The sequence below is a fragment of the Mastigoproctus giganteus genome, chromosome 3 (assembly GCF_048544385.1).
Source record: "Mastigoproctus giganteus isolate SK-2022 chromosome 3, ASM4854438v1, whole genome shotgun sequence".
NCBI classification, from domain to species: Eukaryota; Metazoa; Arthropoda; class Arachnida; order Uropygi; family Thelyphonidae; genus Mastigoproctus; species Mastigoproctus giganteus.
In genome coordinates, this window is record NC_143577.1 from 53640563 (window position 1) to 53662002 (window position 21440).

The 21440-nt window shown below is 37.8% G+C and overlaps 1 protein-coding gene across 1 annotated transcript in view; it reads right to left on the reverse strand.

Moving 5' to 3' along the window:
- The window catches only part of LOC150087971 (uncharacterized), a 63105-nt gene extending 60999 nt beyond the window's left edge, over window positions 1-2106 (reverse strand). The window contains exon 1 of the mRNA XM_090370532.1: window positions 1508-2106. Within this exon, the coding sequence (XP_090226658.1) occupies window positions 1508-1683 (176 nt within the window). The 5' untranslated portion in view covers window positions 1684-2106. The remainder of the gene's footprint in view (window positions 1-1507) is intronic.
- Window positions 2107-21440: the final 19334 nt, after the last annotated feature.

Sequence of the window (21440 nt, forward strand, 5' to 3'; positions counted from 1 at the left end):
CCGTCGATGACGTGAGGAATTTTTATGGGCCTTTTTCACAACGTGGCTGAGTTAGTCTGTCTTTGGCGAGGGTAGCAGCTTTTCCTCCCGGAAACTCGAGTTTTTCGTCTAGCAAACAGAAAATCGACCAGAGAACACACGCGATTTACAGACTTTGTACACGGAGCAATATGACCTTTGTTGTCGATGCTCCTAAAACCCTATTACAAGAGTTACACGTTTGAGGTGAGGCACATTTTTACTTGCCAGTCTTCTTGGCCTCCTTTTTTTTCGGCTGTGGAGGGTGCTGTTTTAATTCTGTTGTACTTCAAGCTTAGGACAAACGAAGAAAAGATGTCCAACAACATGAATCGTATTACAATGAATATAAGATCCAACGTAAAAGAAAACGGTTCCAGTCCTTTGTGGGAGGAAATTATCGGAATACATTGCTCGTGAATTAAAGCCTTGTGGTTTACCCCCAAAGGTAGCAACAGTGGTTATAATTACCATCCTCACGCCTGGTTTGAATCCTGTTTTGATGGGAAGAACTTTTATTGGCATTTTTCACAATGTGGCGATTTAATCGTTCTCGGGCGAATGTTGCGTTGTTTTATCTCCCAGAATAGGCAAACAGATTGAAGAATACACAATTACAGATAATATACTGATGCCTCATGGTCTTGGTGCCATGAAATGAGCACAACATACACAGCAGCAGCAACATTCTTAATCGTTTTAGCTCGTATTTACACTGGAAAGCTTCAGTAAATGCTCCTGGAAGCTCTGTTAATTGCCTCACTGCTTTCTTTCGAGGCCATATGCATTCACGCTGATAAGTAGCGCGTTAATTACTGTCCTAATTAATTGCCTTAATCAAAACTCGCGGAACATCGCGATGCTTCAACTTTCATTAAAAGAAAAGAACACCAAAACGTGTAGATTATCTTGTGGAAATAAGCCAACAAAGAGTCGGTCGTGAGGACAGTCGTGGCCGACTGCTTAAGGCGATGATTCAAAATCCATTGTGGTTTTCCTGCGCAGGTTCGAATCCTGGCTTTTGTACAAAAACTTTTAATCAGGCAGCCTTCATACTTACTAAGACTGGTTAGTGAAAAATGCTAACAGGACGTTTTCTGAATATCATAATTTTTTGTAGATAAATAACTTTCAACGTGTGCATTATCATCTTTGCTACAGTCTGTGTGTGGATGAAAAACATTTTAACTACCTCAGAAATAAAATTTGATATGCTACACTTCATTAAATACCAATAATATAGCAACTGCATCGTAAGAAGAAAATTATTAATTTGGTTAAAATAACTTGTATACAAGACGTATTAAAAAAAATGGAAATCACCTGGCCGGCCCCTTTTCGTGTTGTAAGATCCCTGTTTGACCTGTCAGATTTACAAGTACGTGACCTTTGAAAATAGAATTTATACACCAACCGTAGTGGCTGACTCACACACCTCCTAAAATTATTTTCTTTTAATAGCAAATGTGTACTCACAAGACTCACTTACTTGAGGTCCCATGGAGGCACTAACAGAGGGGTGTCTTGTCCCTGCACGTGTTGCTGTACATCAAACTCTGGAGGAAGTTGCCAAGCAGGATTTACGAACTCGAGCACGAGAGGTTCCTGAACCTTCTTTACAGGAATGACCTCCCGAATATCCGCAATTGTCGGGGGTTCCATCATCTTTGAAAGTCCCTCAAGGGTACGGTAGGGAAGTGCGGATTATTCTCTTCGAATATCCTGAGATTATCCGCTTACTAGTAGAAGGGCGGAAGCTCACGAAGCCTTGTCGGAACAAGGTCGATCAACTGCCGCATTCACAGCAGCTGGCCTTCCGAGGTGCCGACACGCGATGCTTGCGGTGTGTGTCGCTGCCATCCCCAAACTAAACACGACGTGGCTTCGGGAGTGTACTGAGCACCTTCAGTGCGCATCTTACGTTCTCGTGCGTTTAATATGTGAGAAAGCTTTGAAATTTACTTTATTCCCAAAGTGATTTGGAGAAGCAAAAAACCTAAGTGGGAATTGAAGAAGGTTGTGGTAGCTCACCAACTAGCCCCTGCACCATTATCGGAAACGGAAAGGGACTCTTTAAAAGCACGTGACTACTAGAAGGGTGCATCTCATTTGCGTAGTCGGAATAGTGCGATGGCCGCTGAGAGTGCTTTCTTGGAAATACTGGGGTGGGGTGGAAGAGTGACATTTATAGAAAGAAAAAGATGTCTCTCAACGGGCAGGATAATGTCTGTGTGTGGGGGGAGGAGGGGATTGGGGTACTGTTTGGGTGACGAAGTTTTAAAAGTAGATCTTGAGCTTGCATCATTTGAGGTTGCGATGTTTGGCAGCGAGTTTGTTATCATTGAGGTCAAACTTACAGAGTGCCTCATTAAGAACGATGAAGTGTTGTTTTTGAAGCTTTCTAGGAAGCTAACTTCTGTTTTCACCTCGACTTCAACTTGCAGTCGATTTAGGATGATCGAAAACATAAGTGGATTATTATCAAGAAATAATTTCTTTGCTGGAACTCGTACATTATGATCATTTACTACTCATCCTGCTTTAACCACTATTGCCTGGTGGTGACAGACACGACTAGTCGAGAACAGCACTTAGTGCGATTTCCTGCCATTAGCCACATAAAAGATCTTTACAGCAGAGAAAATTAGCGGGTGGATATCCAAAGGTGCGATTCATTCTTGATTAAGGAACAACATCTTAATTGTAATGTGAAGGAGAGGCTGTTTTTTTTTTTTTTTTTTTTTCACGCAGACACATATACACCCCCTGGCCAAATAATTAGAAACCTTTTGCAGTTGGCATCAACCGATAATTAAACGCGCGGTAAGTAAATGTAAGTTGTCGCATGGTATTATCGCAAGTTTATTGGCATCGAATAAATACTGTGGGCTTTTCTGGGCGTTATTAGTCGATGCGGGCATGGGGAAGACAGGTAATCTTTCCGATTTTCAGAATGTTATTATTATTTCAGAATGGCGGAGTACGTTTGGCAAGAGGCTAAATTGATAAAACCAAGGAAATCATTGGTGTGTCGAAAGCATCCATCTCAAAAGCATATAAGGAGTCCAAGATGAAAGGAGAATGCAGCTCTAAAAGGAAGAAATGTGGCAGAAAGCCGGTACTCCAGGAACGAGACCACAAGAATTTAAAGCGAATTGTGCATCAGTAAGTTCCAGTGTGCAGCAAATAACTGAAAAATTCAATTTAGGCAAAGAAAGACAACCAAGTATGAGGCTGGAGTTAAAGATTCTGGGATGTGGTAGTTGGGTTCCTATGTGAAAGCTGCTTCTTTCTGTAACAAATCGAAGGATTTGACTGGTGTGGTGCCACCAACTCCAAGACCGGACTGTGGAACAGTAGAAAAAGATCATGTGATCTGACTAGTCTATATTTACATTTTTAAAAACAGAAATGGCAGGCTGAAAGTGTTGCGTGAATCTCATGTAACCCTGCAATCAGACTGACTCGTGTCCACCTCTGAAGTGCCCGGGAGTGGAAACATGATATGGAATGTGTTCTGTTGGTACGGAATGGGTTCACATTTAACGTTAGAAGGTCGCATTGTTTTCAACGAAATTCTTTCTATCTATTGGACTAATTTCACCCTGTAACGCTTCATTTTTATCTGGAGTACAATGGATTCTTTCAACACGACATCGCAACTATCCACCATGCAAAAAATTGTATCTGAATGATTCGAGAAATATTCCCAAGATTTCCAACGTTTACCCTGGCTGCCTAAATCTCCAGAATTAAATCCAATTGAGAATGTCTGGGATATGTTGGAAAGGACAGTTCGGCTTCGCAGTTCTTTACCAACCCCACAACACAGCAACTGACAAATATCTTGATGGAAGAATGGTCGAGTCTGATGCTAGACTCCTTCAGACACCTAGTGGAATTCTGTGCCAAGACATATACAGGCTGACAAAAGGTGCTCCTACTATGTATTGAATACAGGCTTATATTATTTTTGGCAGTCAGTGTACAAGTGAGTATACTCATAGCAGAAGCATCCCCCCACTGTTTAAATAAGAAAATCGAATTTTTCGAATAGATGGAATTCAGAGCGACTTGTAAAGTCGTTTGAATGTTTGGCTGATAGTTAACATTCCATATTTATCAGAACAATGTAGAATGCTCCATCTCGGGCTGTATTATGGGTGCCATTTATTATTTTCCCTTCTCTTTCTTTCTTTTTTTTCTCTCACATCTATTAATTGGGCGTCCGTTTCTCCGCGTGCGCGCTTGGTCTTATGATGTATGTCTGCAATATCACCTTTGGCATGCTATTGATTGAATATCTGCTGTTTGCTTTCTCACGCAAGTCCTAACTCTGCTTTTTGTCCTTTTTATAAAAAAAAAATCCCTCCCCCAACCATGCACTGCCTTCCGATAAATTTGAAAAGCTTTGAAGACATGGTGTGTATTTTCGAATGTCTGTACATATCACGGTTGTAGTAGAAATGAAGTAAATCCCCACTTTTCTTTTTAAAAGTTATAAATCAGATTTCTCCTTTCGGCCAAGAATGTGGACGATACTTGAAAGAAAGTGAAAGATGCATTTTATATCGGAAGTAGAGGCTTTTAGTTTACCACTAAGTGCACTTGGTGAAATTCTGAACAAATCAGAACATTCCGAATCGAGAATAAACCACATTCAACTCCAAGAAATATTACTAAAATATTTTTTAAATGAAGGTTGTCATTTACTAAGAAATAATGTAGATAAATTGAGACAAGATTTTAAATTGTCGAAGTGAACAAAATGCAATATTTCGAAGAAATCTCTTATGGTACCATTTGGGCTTCATTTCTACAACATTTCTACTACTATATATAACATAGACCCTATGTTATATAGTAGTTATATAATCCTTTGAAGGTCCACCAGCAAAAATCTATGGTATATTAAATCTTCCATCAATTTATAATTATTAAACTTGACCCTGGTTGGCTGTTACAGTTGACTTGCAATTGTTCCCACTTATGACAAATTGTTATAATTGTCCCACACGTGGAGACAATTATACAAATTCGTTTTTGTGAAACTATTTGCGAAATACAGCTGTAAAATAAATTGTAATTATTTTAAAATGGTGCTTTCCAAATTTTTTCCTCCACTCCCACAATTTTGTAATTCTTTAGCACCCTATTCTTTATTTTTAAGTTGATAATAAATGTATCGGTACACAGCTTCCTTTGTTTCGGGCCAAAAATCGTGTTTAAAAGAAGAGAGAGGAAAGATGCGGATTACTAAGCACACCTGAATACAACTTAGACCATATTGCGCCATTGTTTGTTATGTCTGTACAAACGTGACTTCATTCTCTCTGTCTGAGATCAGTTTACTACCTCGATTGAAGAGAACTTTAGAAATCCCTCCAGTCGTCAACGGGACTTCAACCCAGACCCCTCCAAACGAGTGACAAGTGGGGAAACCACTATACCTTCATGGAGGATCGAAGTTGACAGACATGCATCTGTTTAAGTAACCAAAATATAGAGAAAAAAATTGCACAAGTTGTTTACTTCAGGGGTTTTTTCGTGTACTTAACAGACATAAAAATTAAGATTTTTGAAAATTACTTCTTATTGCTCTTGTCCTTCCACCCATCGAGTCAAAATGGGCAATTAGGAAAATAAAATTTATCTTTTCGTCAATTTAACAGGGATCAACGAGCTCCTCTTCCTGCTCTGTCAACACATTCGATATTCACCAGTTTTTCAGTCTGGAATTTTCCAGGAAACATTTGCTAAGTTCGTGCGAAATGTTTTAACAAACTCCGTCTCCAACGAGCTCCGTGACCTACATTCCGTAATCGCATTTGTGAATTACACGCTTCATAACCACCCCGGATGCCCAGACGTCCATCATCCAGGCATATTTTTGAGTTTCATTTAGAATTTAGTGAACTCTGCCTGCTTATCGGAGGTCGTTATGACGAACGCCAAAATACGAAAATTCCACGACAATGTACTGAAGTTGTTCTCCATTAAAATACATTCCGTTATCGTACCTTCTTGAAGTTGATCTTTCTCTCTTCTCCTTTACATAAAATTCAGATCTGCCTGAATTTTATGTTTTCGTTTTTATGTAACTATACTGTAAATAATTCATGAATCACCTTAAAAGGAAATGTTCTTCCTTTTTTTTTTTTAAATTTCAAATTGTCCAGTATCAAATTTCAATAAAAGTCCAGTTTCAAATTGTCCAATAAACTCCAATAAAATGGATCTTTATTAAATTTTAATTTTTATCTGATATATCGCGTTATGGTGTAACTTTAAGAGATAAATTCGAATATGAAGTCACAATATGATTCTAAGTACCGAAACATACAAATGAATTGGTTATAAAGCAGTACCACTCATTTCTCGTTGTGCAACATCTGGTTAAGTTCTCTTTTTCTCCGTACAATTCAAACGCCAATGTTTTGAATGAAATGGAGCGATGGATGGCTATTTGCATGTTGATTATGGGATAGTCATAAGCTGAGGTGGTGGAAGCTTTAAACATGCCAAGAATGGTAAAATTTAACATTTTAAGGTTGGACAACGGTTAAAGCATCTCAGAATAACTATACAGTAAACGTAGACGTCATAGGAAGATCACAGTCCCTTTCCTTCTCATAGGACAACTTGTCATACTTGGTACAGACCACTATCTCTGGACCAAACCAATGGGATAATTTTTGCTTTAGAAATGAGTCCAGATTCGGTCTTGAATCTAGACTAATGATGAAGATGCCACGTTTTTGAGGAACGCAATCATGATGAAGATGCTATATTTTTGCTCCAAAATACAGAGATAAGATCTTTGATCATATGTGATGTTTTTCCGAGGCATGATAGATCTTGAGTTCATTTTCGTGGATGATGCAAGTGAATTCAAGGCGTTTAAAGAGAGCCATCAGTTACGCAAGACTGGTCCTCAGTTTTCAGTAGTTGGTTCTGATTTCATGATTAGGATTTATGAAAACAGAGGCAAACTTCTTTTCAAATTCAACGTAATTGGGTCATATAATAATCTTCCACAAAAGATTTGATAGATTCATTTTGTACTTGACAGAATCAAGTAAAATAATCACAGGAGTTCAGGTCCAGCGAGTATGGTGACCAAGTCCACTAAAACCCATATAGTCCAAGATATTAATTAGAGATGATCTGATCGTTAAAATGTTCTTTTTTATCTTTCTGAACTTTTTTGTAATGAATCCTTTCTGAAATTGATCTCCCTGGATCTGTTCTGCAAAGAAATACCACTCAACACTGTAACAAACTACAAATTTGTTAAAATCTTTTAATATAAAAAGAACACGCTGCCCAGTAGTGCGCTCGGTCTTGTTTACATAAATTCAGTACTAGGGTGCATCACAAATCGATAAAAAATTAAAAAAAAAACTGCAATTTCTTATGTGTTTAATGAAACCATACTTACCAATGCCAGCCCAATACATCAAAAAATGGTGGCTTCATCAAAACCGTTGAATACTATTTAAGTTGAATCTTCATCGCAACTCAAAAAATTGCATTTCGGGTCATTATGATGCATAATAAAAAAGCCTGTTTGAAACAAAAATAAGAAAAATTCAGTGAAGTCCAGCAAGTGCCAACTAGAAATACACGACGCCATCCTCAAGATTTGTTTGGAAGAGGAAGATATGAGGAAAAAAAGTCGAAGTCAAAGAGGTAAATGAAACAATTGATGCAACAACCACTTCCTGTCCCTTTTTAAAATGTAAGAAATAGGTACAGATTAATTTAATTAATTCAATTCATGGCTTGAAAATTCTTAAATGCAGCATTAGTTTAATTCAACAGAGGCGTCTTATTTTCTTCTTTACTGACAGAGACCTCAAGATTCCAATTACTTTTTGTTCTCTTTTCGGAGAGGTTTTTTTCACAAGTTGTCATGTGAATTGTAGTCTTACAGTGGAAAAGAAACGACTTGCTGGATAGAATAAGTCCTAACTGCTCTGCAAACATGCCACGGTCCTTACAGAGACTGAATTCAATTGATGTTATTCGGAAGACGTCTTAAATCATGACAAGAGAAACAGATGAGAAGCGGAAGTGGTAACAAGCATACTCTGATCCGATATGTGACCCAAAAAAGGTATATGCAATTTATTGATGTGTTTGCGAGAGACTGCAGTACATTAACTAAGAAAACCGCTCCTATCTTGTGGATTTATGAGACTGCTGTTGATGCTTGTTCACATGAATTCCAAATAATTTCTTTGCGTTCACTTGAGTTCCTGGTAACTGATGAGCTGGTAGATGGGAAAATTGCTATAAATGTACTGACGCAATCATCTTATGAAGAAAGGCAAAGCCCTTTTTTAAATAATGCCTCGATCTTTTCACTTACAGTAGCTGCTGTGCACCTACTGTAAGTGATTTATACTGACTGCCATCTTATAGGAAAACTTTCTCAAACTAAGAATTCATCCTCTTAATAAAATGTTCTGGAAGTATAGACATTTCAAGAAAAGAACACACTAGCACTAAAACTCGTTTTTTTTCTGAATATTTTAATATTAATTTGCTATTGTGTTATAGCAAATTAATATTAAAATCTTAATATAAAAATCTTGATAAAAGGGAGAAGCGTAAAAAGGGGGGGGGGTATGAAGCAAAGGAGCCTGCCTGGTTGGAAAGGGGTGACAGCGAAGGGCTCCCTGGAACAGGAAACCCATCCAAGTGAAAGAGGGTGGTGGAGTCAACCACCAGGCGAAAAAAAAAGGGGGTATGGACAACCAGGGTGAGGGAAGGGGATACTACTATACCAGGTGGTAGGAATTAAAAAACATAGGGAAAGGGATCCCTATGGTATGGAGTCCACATCAGACACCGTAGTCCCACACTGGCTCGGGCTAACCCAAGTGGCCAGTGTCAGCATACCACACCATGCTGGTTAGGAACAGCGAACAGCATGGTACTAGTGTATAGTGCGTTCGTGTGTAATGGCACTAGGGGTTTCCCCCATCTCCGCGTTGCTTTCATTGTTCGGTGTAACAGTTCACTGTAAAGGCCAGAGATTTAAAAGTGTATGGATCTTGAGATGTGTAATGTTGTGTACCGTTGTTCTTTTGGCCATTTAGCCGCTAGACCACTGCTAGGGCCCAACGTTGTCCAACCTATGCCTCGTGGAGGCAGACCAGGTACACCAGTATTTAGATATTTACTCTGGCAGGTCCTGTCACCTAATTTCCTGAGATTTCAGTGGCTAGGACTTATTTGTAAAAAAAAAAAAAAAAAAGGGATGAGACGCTGTTAGGGTTGCGAGGCCGAGAGAGTTTGCCCATTAATTTGGATGCTTTACATTTTGGTTGTGTGGAGCATTCGCTGTTGACTTAGACAGAATAGGGGAAGACTGAAGACTGGGAGGTGAAAGTCAGAGTAAGAGGTCGATAGGAAAGATGACCCCCTGGGAAGATCAGTGGGGCAGGCCCATGCCCCACCAGGAGGGAAAAAAAGAGGGGGAGGGGAGAAGACAGAGTCTGTTTCTCCCCCCAGGTGGTGGAAAGAAAGTACCATGCAAGGGAGCATGGTATTGGATCGCCAGTGGGGCGCCTTGGCAGCATAGCTGCAAGAGGAAGTCATATCAGGTAGTCAATTCTTCTAGTTCAATCTGATGAGTTGGAAGATAGTCCAATCCAGTGGGTCATATCAGGTAGTCAAATCCAGTGTAAGTCCAATCTGATGTCTCTGTTTATTGCTTTGTTGAAGTAAGGGGACTTCAGTGTTCCTATTTCTTGGTTTCAATTCAGTATCATGTTGAAGACAGGGGCCCATTCATTTGAGAGTTCTTGTTCTGTTAAGTTTGTTAGAGTCAATTGACAGTTCCAGTTTGCATGTCGATGTTCAGTGGTTGAGTTTGCAGTTAGTGAGAGTCTGGTATGGGGTTCCAGGGACTGGCAATCAGGTGGAATGCTGCAGTTGTCTTGTCCAGTTCTGTTCGTGAGTCATGGCACAGAGTCTTCCAGGAGTTTTGAGTTTGGAATCCTTGGGCTTGCTGCGCCATGGTTATCTGTTCCTGATATTGTCTTTGTAGGGTACTGTTGTCACACAGCTGTGCAATTCCGTTGCCATTTATTGTTGGGGTGTCGGCCAGAGTCGGGAGATCAGTAGTTGTTATGGAGGTGGCAGGGATCTTTGTCGTGAAAAGAGGTCCTGAGCAAATTGGGTGAATGCCGTGTAGTATTCTTCTTAACAGCATAGTACTCAGTTATGCTGCTTGTCGGCTGTGAAAGCGGGAGCCATACATTAGCAAAACTCAATGGTGGGGCGAAATGTGTTAAATATTTGCACCACATAATATTTTTCTTGGCAGTTCCCTACGGCAGATATTTCCGTTTATGAATATCTGTTTTTGTTTGGGGATCGATGAGGAATTTTCAGTTAAATTGCAGGTAGCATAATAACACTATGGTTGTTTCTCCTTTCAGTTTAAATCGCATCAAGAATATTGTTACATAAACACGTAAAATCGATTTATATATCAAATGCATCTAATACACAATACAATAATAGCGCAATTTGTCTAATAACATAACATTACGAAATGGAGCGATGCTTCTGGAATCCAATTATTCCGCATCGCGTGCTTGCGAATATATCCGTAACGTTATCTGCCTTGCGAAAATCCAATCAGCATAATAGAACCTAAACGTTTCAGAAAACTTCGCATCACATTGCTTAGAGAAAAAATAAAGAAATATTTCTGCTATCTATTCATCTTTTCTTCAAAATAGCATTACCAAAAATCATTGAAATCTCTCTAAAACTACAAAAGTTGTGCCTGCCTACCTTTCTTTTATAATGGCCAGTAATGTTTCAGATGTTGCTTGTTCGCATGAATTCCAAATGATTTCTGTTGCATTCACTTGAGTTTCTGCCCATTTCTGATAAGCTGGTAGATGGAGAAATTGCCATAAATGTATTGATATAATCTTCTTATGACGAAAGGCAAAGCTCCCCTTTTAAAATAATGTCCTGATCGCGTATGGTAAAGCGGTGGCAGCCAACAGACAGCGGAAATGGAACATGACTTTGCTTTCGGTCTAAGATAAAAATTTCTGTTCAGTGTAATTTGAAAATACACATGGCCAAGTGTTCATGGAAGATGGTCAGTGCCGATCCATCAGAAATATTACATCTCTGGTAATCAAACACACTTTAAATCCTGCATAATCTTCAATTTTTTTTGGCATCTATAAAAATCAAAGAAAAAGTCATCATCTGATGACATCTAAGTATCTATTAACGGTTATAAATGTCAAGAGTGTTAAGAGGGGCACTCAGGAAACAAAAAAAAAAAGAAAAGGAAAAAAAGGCTGTTCTGGTATCTGAAAAAGCCTTTTCCAACTTCCTTGAGACCGGATTCACTTGAAAATCGATGCTCACACAGCTTTTTTCTTTAGATTTCTTAAAATAAAATTATCATTGGGAACTAGGTCTGGATTGTATGATGGTTTTTTTTTAAACTCTTGGAATCAGCACCCTCTTAGCGCAACAATTGCTTTAGCGGAATTGTGTACAGGAACAGTCTCACAAAATATAATGGCCACGACCTTCCTAGACGAGGGTTGACTCCTGAAGTTTTGGTAGCCTATGATGTTTCCATTTCATGGATACATCCACATGATGGATCCAAATGATGAATCCGTGTTTCATTAGTAGTTACAATTCTTGAAAGAAACCCTTGTAGATCTGCATCATTCATGTGTAAATTTTCATCATAGCTTTGGCTCTGAACTGTTTTTGAAGAGGTGAGCATTCTTGGCACCCAGCAAGAATTGGCCTTTGACATGGCCAAGTGTTCATGGAAGATGGCCAGTTCCAGTCCCTCAGAAATATTACATCTCTGGCATTCATACACACTTTAAATCCTGCATAACCAAGTTTTCAATTTTTTGGCATATTTCTGAAATTGCCTTCTTGAAAGGAGGACATCTTTTATGAATTCTCGCCCCCATTTAAGTTGCTTAGAGACGAAAATTTTATGTGGTATTCAGAAAGGACAGCATCATAATCATATACAGCTTTCGTGCGTCCGTGAGTAAGTTTTGATCCATTTTCTTCTTTTGTCAAAAAAATTTCTTCTGATGATCTAATTTCGTGAAACTACTTTTTACTTAGCGTTGGCTACTTTAAATCTCTTCTGCTCTTTTGTACTTCACTGCATTGAGCTGGACCTGCGCAATAAGATGCAGACTTTTATGAAAGTATGATAAAACTACAGTGTTTTAATATATATCAAACATATTTATAGTCCAAAGCAGATAACTTATTGGAAGCCCTTGACATATTCTGAACCCTTAAGGGGCTGCTTACTCCTATTACGCTTAAATCCGGTATTGCAGTTATCTGTCTAACCCTGCTATAAATTTATACAAGCTCTCTGTTAGATGGCAAGGTGTTTCAACAATTAATAACCTGTTCACTGAAAGAAAACATTCTTATATCCAGTCTACAAGTATCCTTCTTATTTAAGTACATGAGTCCTAATTTATGCTACTTACGAAAGCAAACGGATATCCTCATTATTCAGTAAAAATTTAGAAGCCTTAAATACCTGGATCAAGGCCCACTGAAACGTCTAGTTATTAATTGGATTAAAATCATTAGGGTGTTCTATTTCATCACATCCTTCCCTTTCTATATCCAAATCAGTCTAGCCAATTGGCGCCCTAATTAGCCTATATTGTGAGCCGCAGAACCAAAAAAACTCCAGCTTTATCACAAAACCAATTGATGATACACGTGTATGACCGACAGACTGTGAAACAGCCCAATTATTCGGTGACTGCTGAAAACCACTGCATCCCACTTACAGCTCCAATAACTCTTACACTAAAAACTGCTAATCAGCTTGATGTGACACTTCAGGTTGATTAGCAGTTTACTTACTTTTCGTACGCAACGTCAGAGTACCTAATTGTACCTAATGACAAAAGATCATTATCGCTGTGATAATGACACTTGTCCTTTCATCTGTTTTTGCAGCCATCAGGATTTAAACTGCGTGGGTCTTAATTTTTACAATAGAACAAACTTGCCTTTGTAACCCATTGTACTGCACTACTTTCAAGATAGCTTTAGTTATATTAAAACTTTGAAAATTTATTTCGTATATTGCATCGCAGCAACCATCGAACGACTTCTTTACAGGTGTTTAAGGCTTTGAATGGTTTGAGCAAACTCAATTCTGATGGGATTCTTCCTCTTGCTCAGATTACGCACATGAGGTGACATAAATTGAAATTGAGGAAAGACGGTTGCAGAATAGATGTGCGGAAATTGCCTTTAGCCAGCGAGTGGTTGATTGCTGGAATAAACTTCCATCTGATGTGGAAGTGGATAGCTTTGAATAAATTCAAGGAAGAATTAGACAAACTGTTGGAAGGGGATGGATACCGGTTAGTCCTAAAAGGCTGTCATAGTAATCACGCGTTTTAAACAAATGGTCAATTAATCTTTTGGAAAACCATCTCTTTGAAAGTGGTGAAATACAAGGGCAACTTGCTGCAAAGGTAAGATTGTTCTGCTGTGAGAATTAAGATCATTTAAAGTTTAAATCCTGCTGGTTGGGCAAAAAAAAAAAAAAAAAAAGCAGATGAAAAGACAAAACAGTCCTGAAAACATCTTATAAAGAAAGAAAGAAATCTCACTCTGTTTTTCATGGATTCTTAAAGAAAAATGCGATTTGATACGGGTGTTGAATCATTCACTTAATATTTCCGGGTTGTAAAACGCTATTATTATTTAATATGTGGGATTTTAAAGAATTCCTGGGTGATAAAGAGTTGGATTTTACAGTTTAGTGGATTTGAAATGAGATACGCAATTTGGTTTATGACATAAATAGCCGCTATTTAGATGGACGTTATTGTTTTCAAAACCTTCTCCTACAACTTTGTGTGTGTTATGTTTATATAATGCAGGAAAATACTGCTACTGCAAATAATTCAGTTTGCAGCCATCCAAGCGGTAAATTGGTAAATATTTGCACCACGTAACCATAGCAACGTAGCTTGCTTAAAATAAGCCACAAAAAAGGGAGTTCTGTCCTTTCTTTCGGACGAGGAATGTTAATTATTCAGTTATTAATGTTCGATGTTTGGTATGCATTATGGCAAACAAATAAAAAATTGTATTAGACACAAGAATAAATAAACGTTGCTGCTTGAAAACACCAGAGGACGTGGAGGATGTTTTTTAAGAAAGGAATTGTGGCAATGGGAATTTTTGTGATGAAACTTTCATCCCAAAAGGAAATATTTAATTTTTTTCTCTCAGTTTAGCTAGTAGACACATATTTTATTAATAGGAGGTTTATTCCTCCCTATCAATTCTGCTTACGCATCATGTAAGATGTCCGACAAGTTTTAAAGCACTACATTTATCCATATTTGCAATGCCCTAGCAAAATAGGAAACATTATTTTAACCATCTACAAGTCATCGTTGATAATAGTTAATTAGCTCATCTGTGCGTATGTATTATCCGTACGTTCGTGGTCAGTTTTCCTGTTTTGCTTAACGAAAGACTAAAAACTAACTCACTCATGAAGTGAAACATGGCTCCCCAACTTGGGGAGCACATAACGCTTTGTGCTGTCCTCGACCACGTATGTGAAGAAATGGGTCTCACGCGGCTACGGGTTGGACAGCCCTGACTTAAGCTACTGAACACAGTCCAAATATTCCATTGTCTATAGTTAAGGCCTTAACTTAGATATTTTTAATAAAGAAGTTGCCTTGTAGCATTTTCTACTTCAAAAAAAAGAAAAAGGTCTATGATTATGTAATTATAGTAGACTCTGAATAATCCATGGGTGGTTCTCTACGGCCCACCCACGGAAGTCTAAGTCGCATAACAAAAAGGAAAAATAGATGAAATCCGTTATGGACATTGTTTTTTAAGTTTTCTGATTTTCTTGCAAACAAGGCCTTGACTTTGCTTTTTACCTACTAGCTCAGTCTAGTCACACGTCAGCAAGCCTTCAGTTATACTAATGTTAGGTTAATTTTAACATTCTTCTGTGAAATATAAATTTATATTCCATCCATCCCGGATAATCGAGAGTCTAGTGCATAATGGCTACAGAACAGTGAAGGTGACGCTTTGTCAGGTGCTCGGGGTCCAGAATTTGTGGTTACAATAACATCGATTGCTTAACAAATTCAAGAATAAAATATTCCAGTTGAACAGAAATGAAATGCAAATTTTATTTACCATAAGTACACACACACACACTCTTCACACAAACTCTTTCGTTGCATACCTGAAAAATAGTGCACAACGTCTTCGGTAGTACAGTGCAACTAACTCGTGTGTTTGAGGCGATCAATAAGTATTAGACAGAATTTTATATTCTTTACAGCTTCCATCACTATAAAAATAGTTATAGGTAAATAAAAAAAGACGGATTTCTTAAACTTAGATCTTAAGTGCTTAAATTAGCATTAATTTATGTTTAATACTGCAGTACGTTGCATAAAATACAGTTTAGTTTTTAAATTGAATATATCCTTAGTTTCCGTGAAAGATGTACATTATTATTATAGATTTTAATTTTATTTACAAAAAAATTAGAAAAGGTATAACCTTGCCAAAGTTTATTACAGAAACGATCCAAATCATAGACACGTTTTTTTATTATTATTTTTATTTTTATTAAATACAGTATCTCAAGGTATCCGGCCACCTGGTTCATATCACGAGGTACGATCACGTGATGCTATTATTATTGTGATCATCAATGAGCACCCTCAGTACCCTTGATGTGGGTGGTTATATTCTATATACAAAAACAATATAAATAACAAAAACAAGAAATAAAACAAATAGTAAAGAGATTCTACATACACGATCCAATGTGACCATTTTTTTTCTCTGTTAATGAAGTAAATTGTTACTACTTTCTAATTTTATTCATGTGCATCGCTCATAATGGGTATGGCAATTTATTTGTGGCTTTAATGGTTCTGGTTGAAAGTTACGCAGTCTTCAATCACCACGGCTAAAACTGAAAGAGTGCATTTAAACCAAGCACTTATCCAGTTGCCTATAACTGGAACATTGAGTATGTATCACCCAGGATCTATGTCCTGTACTTAGTATCCTCGCAAAATTTATTTTGCAGTCTGTCCAAAACGTAATGGGACATAACTTAATGAGTATTGAGTTTGGAGATGTTCTTACTGACAGAACACTCCATTGCTGTTCCGTCAATAAGAAAAGATACACCTACTCTACATCTCTACTAGATCTAAAGACATTTACTTCCATTACCCTGAAGTCAGACAAGAAAAATCCAGACAACAGACCTTTGCAAAAATTAGGTCCATTGAACTAGTAAAATAAAAGCGCTGTCAAGTCCTTTTGGAACTTATTAAAGCATTATTTAAAGATTTTAGTATCCGCCTTCCATAAGCCTTTATATTACATCAATGCCGAAGGTCCTTTCATCATTTAATAAGTGAATAAAAAACTGAAAACTCGTTTGCAAAGATAGTTCTTAAAATTTAAGATTAATCTAGTCATCGTTATATTCTTTACTGCACTTTGAAATACTGTCTGTTGACGGTTTCATTTGAAAAGTAAAATAGAATTTACCTGATAACTAATGCAATTTCCAATTTGCAAACCTTTCCAGTCCTGATTATCGACACGCAGTTTTCTTCAAAGCTGCGCCACTGTCCTGGTTCTTTTTCTAAATCTCTAATAGCTACAGTAGGATTACATTGGAATGAAAAATGGTGTTATAGACATGAAAACAAGTTGTACACAGTTCATTACATTTCAGTCGAATCCCGAACAAAAGAGAGGAATTCTTACAGGCTTTTTATCTCCCCTCCACATCGTAGCAGAGCTAACTAGTCTCTAGAAATAGTTTCATGGTTTTTTATATATTGAAAACTCGGTTTTTCATCATGGCCTTAGCTTACTTTGAACAGCGCTGAAAATTCCCTTTCATTGCCTTATCTCAATGCACCATATTTTATGTAATGTTTTGTAATCATTGTGTGCTTCATGTTCAATAAAACTATATTTAGCATTATTAATTAATGCAACTGTGATTAGTACATTGATTTAGGGTTACATTTCTAATCCTTTTACTAGAGTTGTAGAACAGGAACTACTGATGCTGTAGTTCCATCATGTAGCGATAATTTAAATAAATACCAGACTTATTTAATCAGCAGCTGAAATTGTGAAAGGGAAATCAGTAAATAGGACATCTAACGCAGAAAGCTTCACAATTCAATGGTCAATACGTTTTGTGACGTCATTGGGTTGATAATATTATACGCGGTCATTTGTTTTACAAAAGTGAGAAGGAATTAGAATCAGAGGAATCTTTGCGATTCGCTATTGGAGAGGGAATAGCACTGCGCACTTCATCGATCTTCCAAAGTAGAGTGAGCATTAATCATGTTGCCTCATTCTTTTCACTCATGAATTTTTGTGAGAACCATAAAAACCATAATCGCCTTCAGCCGGTATGATTATATTCCATGAATTACTTTCGCATATTCTAAAGACATTTGATAAATGCTTTCTTCATTTAGTATGCGTGTTGAGTCCACATTTTACGCAAATCATAATTCATTTTATGAAAAGAAAGGCAGACATCTTTAAAGTAATCGTAGAATGGTAACTACGAAAGATGCAAAGTAGACGATCAATGATGGACGAATTAAGAGGATTTATCCGATGTAAATGCAAAAACAAACACGATCATTACCCTTTATAATACAGAATTTATGAAAAGCCATATTAAACAAACGCTGATATAAGACCAGGCAGAAATTCCTAAACATATTTCTCTTAAACGTGTACTGAATAACGAGCATTTTACTGGAGTTTCTGAAACTCTTGTTTGACTTTGTAATCCACGGTTTCAGCTCACTGTGAGCTGCGATAGAGCTAGCGTCCATTAGATGGTGATGAGAACTTTGGGGTGCGAGTCCATTAAGTTTATCAACCTTCTTGACGGCTGTAAACTGAGCTCATCGCTACCTGTCCACTTACAGATATGCTACACGTCGTTGGCTTTGAATTCGTACTGTTTCTCAGCACATTCCCAGTGGGATAGTTGGAAGCAAGGGTAGCGTGTTACTGATGAGACATCCCGTTACTTTATGAATGTGGAATTCAGAGTTGTAGGCGTGCCAAATAAGTGAGTGTGTTGCAGTGGAAAACTTATTGAGATTTCTGACATTTATGGGTAGTGTAGAAGGTTCTTTTAGATTTACGGTTTCAACAGCGAGTCTTCTATCTCTGGCAGTGAAAGCTGGAAAATTCTGGTTTGTATATACAACCATAAATTAATGAAGCTAACCTTATCGTAAGCATACATTTATTGTTATGCATCAATGGATTTGTACACCAGATGTCCAAAATGTTAGAAGCCTTTTTCAATTAGCGTTAACAGATAATTAAACGTACGATGTGCAAATGTAAGTTGTCACATGGTATGATCACAACTTCTTTGGTATTAGATAAATACTGTATGTTTAACGGGGGGGAAAGGGGTTCTTAGTCGATTCAGTAATGGGGCAGATAGGTGATCTTTCTGATTTTCAGAAAGGTCTTATTATTGGAAAACGTGTGCTGTACGGCTGCCGGTCGTGCAAAAAACCAGAAAACTTCGACTGGAGTGTGGAGCAGTGAAAAAAAAAGATCGTGTGGTCTGACAAATCTCCATTTACACTTTTTTTTTTTTTGCACTAATGGTAGGGTGAAAGTGGCGTGAATCTCATGAAACTATGTATCCAGACTGTCTCGTATTCACTTCAAGTGGTTAGAAGTGATATCATGGTTTGTAGTATATTCTATTAGTACGGGCTTGGTCCGCACATACCATTGGAAGGTCATGTTACCTTCGATGAATATCTTTTTATTATGTCAGACCATCTTCACCCTGCAGTGCTTCATTTTTGCACGGACTGTAATGGATTCTTTTAAGACGACAACGCAGCTATCTACTGCGCAAAAATTTTCGAACCTGAACGGTTCGAGGAGCATTCCCAAGATTTCCAACGTCTACCCTGGCTGCCTAATTCTCCAGATCTGAATCCAATTGAGAATCTCTGGAATATGTTGGAATGGCAGTTCAGATTCGCATTTCTGTACTGACCACAGTACTGCAGCTGACAAATATCTTGATGGAAGAATGGTCAAATCTGGAGATAGACTACCTCAAACACCTAGTGAAATTTATGACAAGAGTATACGGGCTGTATTTCGAACAAAGTATGGCCCTACTATATATTTAACAAAGCTTTTTAATTTTTTTGTCAATGAGTGTACCTTTCAAAGTAGTAAAGTTTTCAATTCAGGAAAAAAAATTTTCTTTTCACTGAGTTCTCTAGTTAGTAAAGAAGTCTTAGCAGCAAAGCTTTGACAAATGTGATCAAAGTGCACGATTGTTTTTTGTTTTGTTTTTATTTAACAACATCATAATGACAATTGTGGTATCAAATAGAGGCATCTGTTCATTTACTGGTTACTTAATAGTGTCTAATTAGAGACCGAACTATAATTCGCGAACAGTCCCTATTTATTTGACAGTGTCCGAATGAACCAATCAAATATTTCAATAACATCGTGCAAAATATTTATAGCTTAGATCAGTACATATTTCGTATTACATGCTAGAAAGAAGATATCGTAAGAGATGGTGACCACATATAACTTAAGAAGGGTTCTTTTCTTGATTGGCTTTATGGAGCCTAAATTTATTAAGTGTGGCCATGTAAGTGTCATTTTCAGCCAACGTCAACAGTAGCTGGTGTAGATGTAGCTTCTAGAAATTTCCTATGATGCTGATTATTATAGCTGAAACATGAACTGCTTCTCGTTGTCAAGGAAACCAAAACTCATTGGGGTAGCTTCAGGGCATCACAGAACAGGCTCTAAACATATGGATGTTTCGTTGATCCGCGCAAGGGTTGGAAAATTATGGGAGGGGGGGGTTACTTGTTTATAAGTGGGATGTTTTTTCTTCAGACAGTTAGTTTTTGCAATGTAGAAAGGGTTGGAATAGCTCAATAAAAGCGTGTTCATCCACTTAAAGATGGACTGCAAGAGGACTTGCTTAACACAGAATAACACGAACTCTTTGCAGCAATCTGACTACTTAGACGCCGTCAACAAGAAGCACTTTTTTCGTTACCACAAAGTGTTCGCCTCCCTTTTCATGTCTCAGGCCGGTCTTTGCGTTGTCATCAAAGGTCCCCGTGTGATTACCGTGCAGTTCCGTCAATGTCAGTAGCACTTGTCGCCGTCTGTTGGGTCAGTGGATAATTGGGACAAGTTTCTTTTGATCTGTCTTGGTGTCGAAAGCACGCTCCTTTGACGTTTTCAGAACTATGTACTAAATGCCGAAAATCGAAGAGTAACAAACGTAATGAGAGCTGTCTACAGAGGCGATATGAGACACGTGACTTTTCCACTTCGGTACTGTCTCGTTTTCTTCCCTTTTTCTTTATTTTTGGAAGATTCCTGATGAAAATACCATCAGAGTGGAAACTGGTTGTTTTGTATAGACCACAAATAAAATAGAAACACTTATCCTGATGAGGAAATTTATTTAATAAAACAGCGCTCAGAAAAATGCATTAATATTCGCTTACATTAACAAACAATCATTTCAAAGAGAGTTTAAAATCATGTTGAAAATTCTTTCTCTCTTTCTGAAAGAAAAATGAGTCAGCAAGACCTTAACACTATACGAAAAGTATGACGTAGGCAGTTTTCGAGATTATTCAAATAGCTGATGTATGCTTTTGGTACTTAACCACCGTGTTCTTTAAAGGTACGCGATCTTGTAGTTAATGAAACTACTTAGGTTCCATACGAAAACTGGTTTCTCCCGCATTTCTTGGCGATAAGTGGGGGAGGAAGAATTCAAGTTTTATGAGGGCGAAGATGACGGGAGGATGTAGTCATCAGTTGTACTGCAAAAATGAATGGATGCGACGCTGTATCTAATATTTCACAGCTGGCACATCTCCAACGTTACCATAGCGACTACGAATCTTTAATAGAGATCTTGGCGTCTGTAAAATAAGAAATTTTCCCCGACAACAGCGAAGAAGTTTGAGAAGAGAAGAATACACGAAAGGAATTTATTTTAAATATGACTGAACTTGATATGAACATTAATTCTCATTTCTCACTAGAGTTCGCTAATAGAAAACATTTTTTAAAAGGCTGCTTGATTTCTATCTGCTTCGTACTTTTGGTAAAGAAAGACTAAATGGCCAAGTGGCAAAGTTAGAATAGGCCACAATTTGAAAACAAAGCCTGGAACCGATTGATCTCTGAAAACCACAGCACTCTAGATGAAATGGCTTTTAAGGAAGTCCTCCCATGAGGATTTTCTTAAGGGATTCAAAGGC